The 15,653-nt window shown below is 35.0% G+C and overlaps 1 protein-coding gene across 2 annotated transcripts in view; it reads left to right on the forward strand.

Moving 5' to 3' along the window:
* TRIM33 (tripartite motif containing 33) overlaps positions 1–14,639 on the forward strand; it is a 125,552-nt gene extending 110,913 nt beyond the window's left edge. The window contains exons 13-20 of one of the 2 annotated variants that reach the window (XM_081306549.1): positions 995–1,058; positions 3,551–3,710; positions 6,482–6,831; positions 8,599–8,722; positions 10,618–10,692; positions 12,607–12,759; positions 14,041–14,091; positions 14,171–14,639. In XM_081306549.1, the coding sequence (XP_081162675.1) occupies positions 995–1,058; positions 3,551–3,710; positions 6,482–6,831; positions 8,599–8,722; positions 10,618–10,692; positions 12,607–12,759; positions 14,041–14,091; positions 14,171–14,383 (1,190 nt within the window). In that variant the 3' untranslated portion in view covers positions 14,384–14,639. The remainder of the gene's footprint in view (positions 1–994; positions 1,059–3,550; positions 3,711–6,481; positions 6,832–8,598; positions 8,723–10,617; positions 10,693–12,606; positions 12,760–14,040; positions 14,092–14,170) is intronic. The other variant, XM_081306550.1, reaches the window with a different exon arrangement.
* Positions 14,640–15,653: the final 1,014 nt, after the last annotated feature.

Raw genomic sequence — 15,653 nt, forward strand, 5'->3', positions numbered from 1 at the left:
TGACTGTGGGTATTGTCAAGTCCAAAATGTACAGGTAGAAGTTGACTTGCTTAGAGACTCAGGGAAGTTATGTTACAGTCTTGATTCCAGAATCTGTAGGCAAAATTCTTTTAGGGGAGTGGAGAGAAACAGCTTCTCAAAGTCTCAGCAGGTTAAATAAGGCCTACCTACATTGTGAAGGATAATCTGCTTTTCTCAAAGTCTATTGCTTAAATGCTAATTACAAATACATCTTCACAGTAATAGCTAGAATAGTGTTTGGCCAAACAGCTAAGTACCATCTTATATATTTACAATACAGATTGAAGAGTTCTTTGGTCTTGACATAACTTTAAAATTTTAAGATTTGTTTAAAAACTGAGGAATGACAAGTGAATTTTCCAAGTATAATTTTTTAAAAATCACTGGAAACCCATGAGGTGTAGCTCTCTTTCAAAATCTCAGTTGTTTTTTTGTTTGTTTGTTTGGTTGGTTGGTTGGTTTTTGATCCTACTACAAGGTTATTCAGCTGAATACTCAGGAATACATGATTGAAGCAGTACTAGATAGGTTAACAATCCAGAAGTGGTTATGGAATACATTTTTCTGATATAACCCTACTTTTTTCTTACTGAGGCAGACCACTTCATTATTTCTGCAAGGAGAGTTCAAATATAAATGTAGATTTTAAATGAGGTACATCATTAACATTTTTTGAATCACAAAAATTTTTAAGGTATAATAAGAATTATTGTAGGACTTCTAAAACAAATGAATGGTAATGTGAGTAGAATATTTTGTCAAATAGTTTTGTTGATTGGGTAGTATTCTGAAGAGGATTCTAAGGCTATGTCTGGGCTCTGCAAAGAGAAACTGGTTGATGTCTGCCAATGGTTATACATGCCATCACTGATTTTGCTCTTATTTCCAGGAGTTTCTGAATTGCATTATAGTAGCCTTGAATTCTGAACATTCTTATATGCATTGGTACTCAGTTTGACTTACTATTTTTTAGGTTTATCCAATTCTCACACACCAGTGAGACCCCCTAGTACCTCTAGTACTGGCAGTCGAGGCAGGTAAGTATTATGCTATTAATAACTTTTTTCATTTTATGAAAAAATTCAAGTATTTAATAAAAGTAAACTATATAGTCCCTATATACTTGTCACATAGTTTCAACATTGATTAAGTTATAACTGATCCTTTGCCCATTTCTTTCCTGGTCTGTATTATTTTGAAATAAATCTCAGATACCATGTCACTTTACTTGTGACCATTTTAGTATCCCTTAAAAATAAGAATTTTTAAAAATTTTGCATAGAACCATTATCACATTTAGAAAAATTTGGTAGCCAATTGTTTAATATCAGTACAGATCCAGTTAATATTCAGAGCTTTCAATTTTTGCCAAAAAAAATTTTTTAACAGAATCTTATTTCAGATTTCTTTGAATCAGATTCAAGATAAGCTCTGTAGGTTGTCATCATCTGAAATGCTTATATCAGTATCAATTTATTCGTTGTAGATGAAGTTTCTCCTATAGAGCTTTCCCTGTTTCCCCATCTTGTCATTTAAATGTTTTAAATATGTTTTTTGTGTATGTTGACATTCCGATGAGGTTTGATCATATTTCATGTTTGCTTTGGGAGAAGTGAGGACAAGAATACTTTCACTTCATGTTAGTACTGTATATCCATCAGGGACACCTAATATTCATTTGTGTGTGTGTATGGTGGCAACCATTAATGATCATTGAAAAACGTTATTCTGATTCTCATGTTTCTTTATTTGTTTAGGATATTTTTATAAAGAGATAGACTCTGTCATCATTTATCAGCTTAATTCGGAAAGCAAGACAAATTCTTATTATTAACTTTCTTTCATGATAATGAGTTGATTCCCAGCATCCTCCAAGACTAAGCAACTAGTTTTATTATTACCTTTAATGAACTCATATATTTACCCATATTTTTGTTTTAATCCACCATAAATGTTATTTTTGTTGAAGCTTAAGCTATTCAGTTGGCTTGTCAGAGGTTTTTCGGGTTTGCTTCTTACTTTTTCTATAATCCTAGCCTCCTTATTTCCTATGAAACAATGTGCCAGGTTCATCTTGCATGTTTCTTGCCTCTGTCCTTAAATCAGCCCTTTTTTTAAGAAATCCTAGTCATGTTAGTGGGCATATGTTACTACTAAATTGTGCATTGTTTCTTAAGTCTTTTCAGTGGGTAGAGATAAGACATAGGAATGTGTATGTGTGTGTGTATGTTTAAGATAAAATATAATAAACATTGACTGTTTTTTATTCTTTTGTACTTGAAGTAGTTTACAGTCTACAGTTTTATTTAAGATATTACATGAATGGGGTGTTTTTTTTTGTTTCTTTTTTTGTTTGTTTGTTTGTTTGTTTTTGTGCACATGAGATTGCACTCCATCAATGAGCTATATCCCCAGCCCTATTTTGTATTTTATTTAGAGATAGGGCCTCACTGAGTTGCTTAGTACCTTGCTTTTGCTGAGGCTGGCTTTGAACTCACAATCTTAATTAGTTTTTGAAAGAACATACAAACTCAGTGAAAGTTTATATAACATTAGTCTTACCAGTTATTTACTTAATAGTGATTTTGTTTTTGTGTTTTAGGTAAAAGTAATTAGTTTTATACCTCTCCTTTTGCCACTCATTTGATGATTTTGAATCATATAAGGATGTTCCAGGTTGTTTGCTTCTTTCAGTCTCCTTTTCTCACAAGCCAAAATAATCTCTCCATAGATGAGTCTTGCTGAACTGCTGTTTTTGTTTTGTTTTGGTACTGGGGATAGAACCCCAGGGGCATTTTACTGCTGAGATACAGCCTCAGCCTTTTTATTGTTGTTTTTGTTGTGCTGGGGATTGAACCACAGAGCCACATCCCCACCCCCATGAACCACTATTTGTATTGTTTAGTTGAAAGTAGAAAGAGAAGCAATCATGGACCTTTTATACTAAGGTCGAGCACCCCTATGTGAAAATCTGAAATCCAAAATGCTCTAAAATCAAATTTTTTGAGTGTTAACATAATTCCACAAATGGAAAATTCCCATTCTACCTCACGTGGTTAGTCATAGTCATAATCCAGTGTGCACTAAAAATGTTGCATAAAATTTACCCTCAGGCTATGCAAATAATGTATATAAGAATCATAAATGAATTTTATTTTTAGATTTAGATCCCATCCCTCAGATTATGTATATGCAGATATCTAAAAATCTGAAATTTCAGGCACTTCTGAAACCAAGCATTTCAGATATGGGAGACTCATGGAAAATTGATTTTTTTTCCTACACTCCTTAAATGATTTACTATAAAAATAATAAAGTGTATTTTTAGGGTCTTCTGAATGTTTGCTTTACATTCTTGAAGAGATTTGTAGCTAGGCTTAACTGCTTTATAAGTTGTCCTTATTTTCTGTGAAATGATTGTGTGTTGCTTTAACTTTAATGTTACTTTTCTTTCTTTCTTTTTAAATTTACACCATACAAACATGTGACCTTTATTTGTGTTGTTTATTTATTTATTTATTTTTATTAGTTGTGGATCATCAGGAAGAACAGCTGAGAAGACTGGCCTTAGTTTCAAATCTGATCCAGTGAAGGTCAAGCAAGAACCTGGGACTGAAGATGAAATATGTAGCTTTTCAGGAGCTGTGAAACAAGAAAAAACTGAAGATGGCAGGAGGAGTGCATGCATGGTAAGCTCCTACCAGGGTCTGACATTGGGTTAAGGAGGTCACTTCACTGATTCCCTGAGTGTATCAGACTGAATAGGGGTTCTAGGTATATTCATTTGTCTTTGAATTTTTATGCCTGATAAGTACAAGTGTCTCTTTTTCTAACAAGTTTTTTTTTATTTTGGGTGGTTTTAGGGGAGCAGCAGGGTATGTCTAAGAGTCAGCTACAATTAATCAGAAAAAGACTATTGTGTTGAGTACTCATTTGAAATTATCTTTGAATTTGTATTTGGTTAGTATTTTTGACATGATGCTGAATTGAGTTTTATCTTGTTCTGAATGTATTGATCATCTTGATATTTGAAGTGAGTGTCAGGCAACAAAATGTCTTTATGTGTTGTCCATGACCTATGAGCTCAGCATTAAGATTGCTGGTATATGGGGCCAGGACTGGGTGCAGTGGCACATGCCTATAATCCCAGTGGGCTGGAAGCTGAGGTGGGAGGATTTTGAGTTCAAAGCCAGCCTCAGTGACTTAGCAAGGCCTTAGGTAATTTAGCAAAGACCCTGTCTCAAAATTTTAAAAAAGGGTGAGGCTTTGGCTCAGTGGTTAAGTGCACCTGGGTTCAATCCCTGGTATCCCCCCCCCCCCCAAAAAAAAAGAAAGATTGCTGATATGAAAGAAGTTGATTGATCAAATACTTGGGATGGGAAGATTGCCTTTTTGGCTTATAAATTACTGACCATTCTAGAGTTTCTAGGATGGAATATTTTATAAAATTTATAATTCAAAATGAAGAAAGCAGTCCCTCTTTATTTAAAAATTTTGATTTTTTTGTTTTTCTACCCAGGTTTCTATCTTACTTTCTACATGATTGGAACATAGAGAATTTTTTAAAACTTCATTGTCTTTATACAAATTTGTCTTTATACATGACAATAGAATGTATTTTTGACATTGTACAAATATGGAGTATAACTTCCCATTCTTGTGGCTATACATGATGTGGAGTTAATACTGGTCGTATTCATATATAAACAAAGGAAAGTTGTGTCTGATTCATTCTACAGTCTTTCCCATTCCTGTGCCCTCTCTCCTCTCTGGCCCCCCCCTTATCCCCCACCTATTGTGAGTCAGCAGGTACATATCAAAGGGAACATTTGTCCTTTGCTTTGGGGGATTGGTTTGTTTTGCTTAGTATGTTAGTCTCCAGTTCCAGTCATTTACTGGCAAATGCCAGGATTTCATTCTTCTTTATGACTGAGTAATATTCTGTTGTATATATGTACCACATTTTCTTTATCCGTTCATCTGTTGAAGGGCACCTAGCTTAGCTGTTGCGAATTGAGCTGTGAACATTTGTATGACTACATCACTACAGGATGCTGATTTTAAGTCCTTTGGGTATAAACCCAGGAGTGGAATAGTTGGGTCAAGTTTTCTTAGCAGGGCTGGGGATGTGGCTCAAGCGGTAGCGCGCTCGCCTGGCATGCATGCGGCCCGGGTTCGATCCTCAGCACCACATACCAACAAAGATGTTGTGTCTGCCGAGAACTAAAAATAAATATTAAAAATTCTCTCTCTCTCTCTCACTCTCTCTTAAAAAAAAAAAAAAGGTGGGACTTTCAAAAGCGATTAGGACATGAGGGCCCCACCCTTATGGGTGGGATTAGTGTGGCCTCTTCCTGCTCTCTCTTTAAAAAAAAAAAAAAATTTTCTTAGCAATTCCATGCTGCTTTCCAGAGAGGTTGCACCAATTTGCAGTCCCACCAACAATGTATGAGTGCACCTTTTTCCCTATATCCTTGCCAATATTTATTGCTACCTAGTCCTTTTTTTTTTTAAGAGAGAATTTCTTTAATATTTATTTTTTGGTTTCTGCAGACACAATATCTTTGTTTGTATGTGGGGCTAAGGATCGAACCCGGGCCGCGCTCATGCCAGGCGAGCGCACTACTGCTTGAGCCACATCCCCAGCCCCTGCTAGTCTTTAATTGCCACTGTAACTAAAGTGAAATCTCAATGTAGTTTTGATTTGAATTTCTCTAATTGCTAGTTGTGTTGAACTTTTTTTTTATGTATTTATTGACCATATTTCTCTGTGAAGTGTTTCTTCAGTTCCTTTGTCCATTTATTGATTGGGTTATTTGGGTTTTTTAGTTCTTTATATATCCTGGAGATTAATGCTCTATCTGAAGTATAGTTGACAAAGATTTTCTCCCATTCTGCAGGCTCTCATATCATGGAACATAGAAATTTTTATCTCAGGGTATTAGTATACTCAACATAGTATATACATAGATTTAGAGAGCAACAGATTTAGTCTTGGATTTAAAGCAGTGTCACACCTGCCTTCAAAACTTAATTTGCAAAGTACCCCATAAAAATGGACACAAAAAAAATTGGTGAAAGATTTTACAATGTCATGATCTTCCTATATTAATAGAATGGTAGGTGAGCAGAAGGATAGGATAGAATGCTTCTGGTTGTGGAAGAAAAGTGCTGTTATCGGTTTTCTATAACTCTGGGCACACCTCTCAATGTATTTAATGGTATAATTAATTTCCTTGTTATCTTTGTGAACCAGTAATAGAGGGACAAGTATCCCAAAATCACAAATAACCTTAGAGTTCTTTTGAGTCCATTAATCAAAGTTACTAATATGATTTGTAAAATAATTTTAATTTATGTCAGTATGTATATTGATGTAGCTTTTAAATAACACACACACAGTATGCAATAAGGATTAAATGTTTTTTTTTCCCAAGAATTTGTCTTTGTTTTCTTTCAGTTGAGCAGTCCTGAGAGCAGCTTGACACCACCTCTTTCAACCAATTTGCATCTAGAAAGTGAGTTGGATGCATTAGCAAGCCTGGAAAACCATGTGAAAACTGAACCTACAGATATGAATGAAAGCTGCAAACAGTCGGGGCTCAGCAGTCTAGTTAATGGAAAGTCTCCAATTCGAAGCCTGATTCACAGGTCAGCAAGGATCGGAGGAGATGGCAACAGCAAAGATGATGACCCAAATGAAGACTGGTGTGCTGTCTGCCAAAATGGAGGGGATCTCTTGTGCTGTGAAAAGTGTCCAAAGGTCTTTCATCTAACTTGTCATGTTCCAACCCTTCTAAGCTTTCCAAGGTACTGGTGATATAAATCATTTTTGTTTTATGTTGTCATAAGTTAAAAATGTAGCAAAAAGTTATTCAGGGCAAAAAGCCCTTTTTTGTTTATTTTTGCAATAATTGGGATTGAACCCAGGAACTCTCTGTCACTGAGCTGCATTACCACTCCTTTTTATTTTTTATTTTAACAGTGTCTCTCTAAATTGCCAAGGCCATCCCTCAACTTGAGTATCTCCTTCCTCAGCATCCTGAGTAGCTGGGATTACTGGTGAATGTTACCACACCTGGCTACAAATGGCCTTCTTTACCAAAACATACCATTTCTATAAAACTTTAGTATTAACTTAAAGAGTAGATGTCATCTCCTGGCCTTCAATTTATACTCATTGTAAGCAAATTTGGTAAAACTCCTAAGATGGAGAAGAGCAAGGGAATCGGTGAGCTAGAGAAAGTCTGTTTGCTTCTGAAGGTGACTTGTAAGTTTAATTTTTGGGGCTGGGGCTATAGCTCAGTGGTAGAGGACTTACCTATTATGCATAGGTCCTGGGTTTGATTACCTAGCCCCTCTCCCAAAGTCTAATTTATTTTTATGTGGTGCTGAGGTTCGAACCCAGTGCCTCACACATGCTAGAAGTTCTAAAAGAATTCTACCACTGAGCCACAACCCCAGCCCCAATTTCTTTTTAAATAATAGTTAAGTCAGGAACAGAGGTGCTCTCAGCAACTTGGGAGGCTGAGATAGGAGGATGGTAAATTTTAAGGCTAGCCTCATCAATTTAGTGAGACCCTGCCTCAAAACAAAAGGGCTGAGGATGTAGCTCAGTGGTAAAAGTACCAAATAAATAGATATATACTAGATGTATGTATCAGTATATCTCTGAATCCATAAAGAGAGAAGAGAATAGAAATGTGAATGAATCGTTTTGGAATTTATAGCTTGATAGAAATCCTGATAAAAACAAAGTATAGGGCTCAGGGTTGTGGCTCAGTGGTGGATCTTTTCTAGCATGTGTGAGGTACTGGGTTTGATCCCTGGTACCACATAAAAATAAAACATAAAATACAGATATTGTGTCCTTCTACAATTAAAAAAAAAATATTTAAAAAACAAAGTATAGACCTAATCCCACTGGCTGAGGAGTCTGAGGCAGGAGGAGCACAAGTTCAACGCCAGCCTCAGCAACTTAGTGAGGCCCTAAACAACTCAGTGAGAAAAGGGTTGGGGATATGCTTCAGTTCAGTCTGGTAAAATTGAACCAGGTTCAATCCCCAGTACCAAAAAAAACAAAAACAAACAATAAAAGATACACAGTGTGTGTCTACATGCTTGTACTTACAGATATGTGTTTGTATTTTCTGTCTTTTGATTGGCCATGAAAAAAACTTGATTTATTGTTGGCATGTTTAGTGCATGCCAAAACTGTATAAGATAGCTGAGGAACTCCATGTCTTCTACTCTTTTTTTTCTTATTCGGGGACTAGGTCCATGTTATGGTACTATGGGGACCTGAGAGAATTGGTCTTTGGTCTTATACAGCAAATGCTTATCATTTTTGTGCTATAACTACATAGGCCCGTTTACTGCAGTGTTTTCACTTACATTTTCCCTGAAGGTAATCACTTGAAGGATGAGTTGGAATAGTTTGGGAGTAGGAGGGTTTCACACTGTTTTCAGAATTGGAAACTAAAGAAAACAAACTAGAGACCTGCATCCAGAGAACTAGGGTCTCTAAAGCAGACTTTGATGTAATTACTTGGACTGATTGCCTGTTTCCCTGTTTAGTGGGGACTGGATATGCACATTTTGCAGAGATATTGGGAAGCCAGAAGTTGAATATGATTGTGATAATTTGCAACACAGTAAGAAGGGGAAAACAGCACAGGGATTAAGCCCCGTGGACCAAAGGGTAAGTGTCAAATAAGTTGATTTGTTACTGAGGATTCTGTAGTTACTTGTTGATACATCCTTCTTTTTTTTCTGTGTAATGTACAGATAGGCTCATAACCTATTACTTTATAATCTTGTTGTCATCTGATTGCATCATTTATGACTTCTGAAATCTTTGTTACTAACCTTGTGCTTCAGACTCTTACATTCAACTTTTTTTTTTTTCCTTTTCCTTTGGTGGTATTGGGGATTTAACCCAGGGCCTGTGCATGCTAGGCAAGCATTCTACCAACTGAGCTATATTCCCAGCCCTCTATATTCAACTTCTTCAAACTTACCGTGTCCCAGTGAAAATCTTTTTTTTTTTCCCCCTTGTAGTCCTGGGCATCAAACCCAGGTCCTCACCCATACAGGCAAATGTTCTTCTACTACTGAGCCACATCCACAATCCCCAACAAAAATCTTGATTTCTAATCTCTACCTCAAAAAACAAAAGCAAATAACATTAAAAACTGCACTCAGACCTTCATTGTAATTTTTTTTTTTTTGGGAGGGGGATGGGGGGTATTGGAGACTGAACTCAGCGGCACACAACCACTGAGCCACATCCCCACCCTTATTTTGTATTTTATATAGAGACAGGGTCTCAAGGAGTTGCTTAGTACTCCGCTTTTGCTAAGGCTGGCTTTGAACTCCTCACCCTCCTGAGCTGCTGGGATTACAGTTGTGCGCCACTGCGCCCAGCATGTTTTCCATTATTTAATGGCACCACCACTCACCTCTTGCTCAGACTAAAATCCCATTAGAAATGAAAAAATACTCAAACATGACTTTTCCTACTTCCGTCACTATTGCCACCCTAGACATCTATCGTAATCTCTTTCTTGGTCTTAGACAGAATCCCGCTAAATTGCTGAAGTTGACCTCAAACTTATGATACTCCTGCCTTAGTCTCCCAAGACACTGGGATTATTATAAATGTGTGTCACAATACCCAGTCTATCATAATTTCTTATCTGGGCCTTTATTATAACTTTGTAGCTAAACTCCATTTTTTTACACTGCATAGTGTTCTTTTAAAAAATAAATAAATAAACAAGTCTGTTACTTCCTTTCCTTGCTTAAAATCCTCAAAACAGTTTTTCATCATTTAAAAAATAAATCTAGAGCTCTGTCCTCACTTCAGACTTTTGGTGATTTAATCTATAGTCTTATTTCCAGAGGCAAAATATCTGTCACATAGTTCTCTGATCAAGTTTGTTTCTAATCTGATACACACATGCGTGCATGTGCGCACACACACACACAATCCTTTCTCCATTATCTGAGGAGGAAGTATGTGTTTAAAAATGTATAAATTAAAGAAGTTGAAATAAATAGAAAACTACAAATATAAAATGTATGTCAGTGTCCTGACTATGAAAAGAAAGAGTTTGTAATTAGATTGAAAAGACAGACAGGTTTTATTTATTTTGAATCCGAATGGAGTCATTTGAAGAAAGGAGATAATGTTTGTTTCCTGCCTCAGAGAATTATAATTGGGTGCAATTGTAGTCAGTTACTTACTTTTTTATTACCAGGTAATATATGTTTTTGTACAGAGCAATACATTTTGCTTTTATGACTCACTTTCCATTTGTATAAGTAATATGAGTTGAGAAAATCTTATATTAGAATAAAGACACTTCCTTAAAATAGAGACAAACGTAATCTCAGTTAAATTGGAAGCAAGGTGGTTTTCTTTGTATATGATTCAGTTGACTTGGATAGCTGTTTTGTAGGAGGTTGATGTTCAGGGTTTGTTTGTTTTTTTCCCCCAATAATATTTTGTAGTGATAGTGTTCTCATTCTCAAGAATGTCTTATTAGGTGAGACAAATACTTCACATGTCTTCCTTTTCTTTTTGGGGACCAGAAATGTGAACGTCTTCTGCTTTACCTCTATTGCCATGAATTAAGTATTGAATTCCAGGAGCCTGTTCCTGCTTCGGTGAGTTGTGCACCTTGATACTACCTGCCTAATGAAAAATGTCTCATTGAATAGGACTGTGGGCTCTCTTATCTTAGTCTGGACCTGTATTGAAACTCAGGCTTCTTCAAGAAGCTGCTCAGCTTATCTAAGACACAGTATATTCTGATACTATTTACTTTTTCACTTGATCTCTTTTTTTAATTCCTCTCCTTCCCTTTTCCTTTTCCTCTCTCCCCTTCCGTCTTCCTCCCCGACCCTCTCTTTCGTAAAATTTATGGGGTTGTGGTGAGGTAATTTAATACATATATACTATTTCTTACCTAATTAGGTTATTCTAAGGATTATAATCAATATAAAGTGTTTAGCATGGTACCGGATAACATAGTGGGTATTTATTATTTACAATTAAAAAAAATTTGTTCTCATGGTTCTGGCAACAAACAACTCTGTAACTCTATAATTAGGTGAAACTGTACACCTTTCCTTTTTAACTGTAAAGTGGGATTATTAGGCTAAATTATTTCTAAGATTTCAGTTCTATTCTTTACCTTGGGTAAAAAACAAGCCATGTAAATATTAATTGAATAAAAATATACAGTTCAGTCTTTCACACTGGCACTGCCATCATGAGCCTTCTTACACAGTCAAGATTGAGGAAAAAAACCACTGGAGAAGTTTTGCAGGTCAGTGCTTTTTGTTTATCTTACAGATGACTATTGTAAGGATAAAGACAGAGGTTCTCAATGCCTAATAAGTGGGATAAGAATATGTTGCATACATTTTATTTGCTAGTCCTCTGTTATTGAATATTAAGTGATAGTTTATAGGATAGACTGAAATTAATTTTAAAGCACAAAAGGTCTAGACATAAAGATGGTGTTTTATACAAGTAGTAGTCATCTGATTCTAGAAAGTGTTTCTTTTCAGTTTAGGGATTTCAAAGTAGCAAATGACTTTCATTTTTTTTTTTTAATCTTTTCATGGAGTATTTAAATAGTTGTTCTCTGTTCACTTATTTCACAAGAGTAGAAATATATTTGGCCATGGACAAAGTCAGAAGAATACTAAATGGTTAATACATTCTTTTATGTTGTTATAACAATTTTTCTTTCGGAGTTGCTGAGCTAAAACTTATAAGTAATAATTTCTAGGATGTCTTCTATAAGGCATCATATTCTAATCATAACATTAATCTATTTTGTAACTTTTCTCCTTTAGAAAAAACAAACTCTTTAGGAGTCATAAACTGCTAATGAGCCAAATATGGTGCCCACCTATACTGGTATAGGTGGGCACGATGGCACACACCTGTAATCCCAGCAGCTCAGTAGGCTGAGGCAGGAGGATTGCAAGTTTAAAGTCAGCATCAGCAAGAGGGAGACACTAAGCAACTCAGTGAGACCCTGTCTCTAAATAAAATATAAAATAGGGCTGGGGTTGTGGCTAATAGGTTAAGCGCCCCTGAGTTCAATCCTGAGTCCCTCCCCCACTCCACCCCATCCTATCCCCCCAAACAGAATACTGGTATAAGGCTGGGGTTGTGGCTCAGTGGTAGAATGCTTGCTTAGTATGTGTGAGGCACTTGGTTTGATTCTTAGCACCACATATAAATAAATAAATAAAATAAAAAAGGTCCATCAGCATCTTTTAAAAAAGAGAGAGAGAATACTGGTATAGGCTGCCCCTGCTGGTTGCTTACTTTCTATGTCTACTTATTATTAAAGATTTGTCTTTGAATTCCATAGCCGTGGAGATTGGCATATATTTTGCAATAAGATTTGGTTTTTATTATATAATTGGCAGAAGATTTAAAGTATATTCACTATTCTCCAATATATCCACTATTAATGTGATGAATATGCTATGCATTTTAAAACTAAATCAGTTTGGCATTTTAGAAAATTCTTATCTGCCCTTATTTATTTATTTTAGATACCAAACTACTATAAAATTATAAAGAAACCAATGGATTTATCCACCGTGAAAAAGAAGCTTCAGAAAAAACATTCCCAACATTACCAAATCCCAGATGACTTTGTGGCTGATGTTCGTTTGATCTTCAAGAACTGTGAAAGGTTTAATGAAGTATGTTAGCTTCCAACCTATAGAATATTAATTTTTTAGTTTTTGGTTTGCTTATTTGTTTTTTGGATTTTGTTTTATCTGAAGGAGTTTTGATTAAGACATTTTTCCTGCTTCAGTCCCGTCAAAAGTAAAAATTGATTTTATTTACAGCTCCAAAGAAGAAAGTTTACTGTGTATAATTTGGAGTATATAATTAATATTAAGAATGTTATTGAATATCCCTTGGGTACAGATAAGTAGCCCACAGTTAAGTAGATTTTGTAGGGTATGGTTATGAATAACCTGTATTTTGGATACTTATAGAAAATATATATGTACTCATGTTCTTGAATTTTATTTTTAACCACAGAAATGTAGAACCTTAAAATCATGAACATATCTTTGTTGACTCATCTTGAATAATACCTTGCAATGTGTAATGATGAGTTACTGATTTCAACAATGTTACCTTTATTAACTTTAGGATTTTGTTGTTTTTGAGGATAAGAATGAGTTATATACACCTCAAGAAGAAATGTGTTACATAATATTTTGTATTTATCTTTGGGATAAAATCAAAGCTACTGTAGAAGTTTTCATTATAGGAAAAGAAAATGGAATTGGATAAGAATCCGTAAAATCTTTATAAAGATTAATACTAAAATCTTTTTATTGCTGATGAAATTTGGGTGCCATATGACTTAGTAAAATAAATCACATTGAGTCAAAGTCTACTGATAGTTTCTGGGGGCATCCAGATGGCATTTTAATATTAAAAACATACAAAATCTTTATGAGTTTAAAAGTCTAGTCACCTTTATAGCAATATGCCATAGAGTAAATTATTAAAATCTCACTAATATAAATTTTTAAAATATAGTCCCAAGTTTTTTGTCTTATTTTTAATTAGTTTTATTGCTTTCAGATAAATGTGCTTTTATGAACTATAGTTGACAGAAAGACCCAGTTTACCTACTTAATTTTATTAACATATTACCTTAAAGATAGAATCTGGTTGTTTTTCTCTTGAATAGATTGATGTGTTCTGACCAATTCCTGCTAAGATTAACCTCACTAATTTAGAATGAGGCAATTATTGAGGTTTCACAGTAGCTTTAGTAACAGAACTTTGTAAAGAAAGTGGTTCCTTGTTCTATAGAATTTTAGAAGGCACTTAATCTGGTTATAGCAATTTGTTCTCCCTAGTATGGCTGACTTTCGTCACCAATCCTGTGCAGTCTCATAACTTTAGAAAGGATTATAATTTCCCTTTTTTTTTTTTGACTCTGGTGTCCTTTTTAGATGATGAAAGTTGTTCAAGTTTATGCAGACACACAAGAGATTAATTTGAAGGTAAGCTTTTCAGACCATGCAAACTTGGTGAAGGAATATGCATTACCAATAGGTGAATATTCCTATCTTTTGCTTGCAGGCTGATTCAGAAGTAGCTCAGGCAGGGAAAGCAGTTGCATTGTTCTTTGAAGATAAACTCACAGAGATCTACTCAGACAGGACCTTCGCACCTTTGCCAGAATTTGAGCAGGAAGAGGATGATGGTGAGGTAACTGAGGACTCTGATGAAGACTTTATACAGCCCCGCAGAAAACGCCTAAAGTCAGACGAGAGACCAGTACATATAAAATAAAATGGCATGAACTTAAATCAGTTGTTTTAAAAAAAGAAAGAAAGGAAAGGAAAAAAAAAAAAAGCCTTTTATTTAAGTGTTGCTGGAATATCCTGCCTACAGTGGGCACCTCCTTGAAGAAGCTGATAGCTTTTATACAGTATTAGATTGAAATAATGGACAGAAAACATTCTTGTCAAGAAAAGGGGAGAGAACTCGATTTGCAACTTTAAAGTAAAAACAAAAAGTAAAAGTGAAATGACTTGAAGATTTGTTACTAACGAGGATGATTCTCTGATTATTAGAAATTGCAAATGTTTATGATCATGCGGTATTGATTGGTGCAGGATACTGGGTGTACAAGTAAACATGTAAGGCTCATGTTGCTTGATGAATTGTTTTTTTGAATTAGAGCACAGTTATTTAGACAACTTTTAAGCCTCCTCCCTACACATACATTAACATACTTTGTTGTTTTCTAGTGAAAAATCAGTGTAACTCAGATTCCACTTTAATGTCAACCAGGTATAAATTGAATCATCATGCCAATATATATATTTTTTTTTCTCATTTTGATGTTGTTGGGCCTTAGTTTTTTCAATTGGTTTAAAGAACTCAACAGCAATTTTATTTTCTATTGATATTTAGGATCTAGGAAACATGACCATTGATCATCATTTAATCAACTTCAGTGGTCTACTGAAATAAGTATGGTAACTTTTCAGTAGTGGATCATATAGAGTTATAGTAGTCATTTCCAGAAAACACTTCCACACAGTTGTACTTCCCAGTCACATCATCTGATCATACAATTATTCCCATGAAAGGCAGAATGTTTGTTTCAAAATTAATCTAGTTTTCTGTACATTTGAATTTGAGAAGGTGACAACTGGCTCTTATCCAGTCTTCCTTCATATCAGTTTTCTGATAGACCACTATTGGCAAACAGTAATCTGTCAACTACCAAATGTGTAAAATTTTCTGTATTTCACTTTGTCTTATTTGTAAATAGTGAACTAAAACTTCTGGCAGATCAGCAACATTTGCTGAGCCTGTTTTTTAAGCTAATGTGTATTCTTACTAATGTTCCTATTAAGAATGAATTTGTAATATATGCTGTCTATTTCTAATGTTCACATTCATATTTTGAGGTTCTATCTTATTTTAATAGAGAACAGACTTCTCAAACTCTTCAGAAGCAGCTTATTATTGAAATATCAAAATATTGAAATAAACCCGGTGGGGTTAGATTACTCATCCGTCCACCAAGTGGGACATTTGCATGGACTTG

Source organism: Spermophilus citellus (assembly GCF_964194105.1).
Source record: "Spermophilus citellus genome assembly, chromosome: 9".
In the NCBI taxonomy this organism is placed as follows: domain Eukaryota; kingdom Metazoa; phylum Chordata; class Mammalia; order Rodentia; family Sciuridae; genus Spermophilus; species Spermophilus citellus.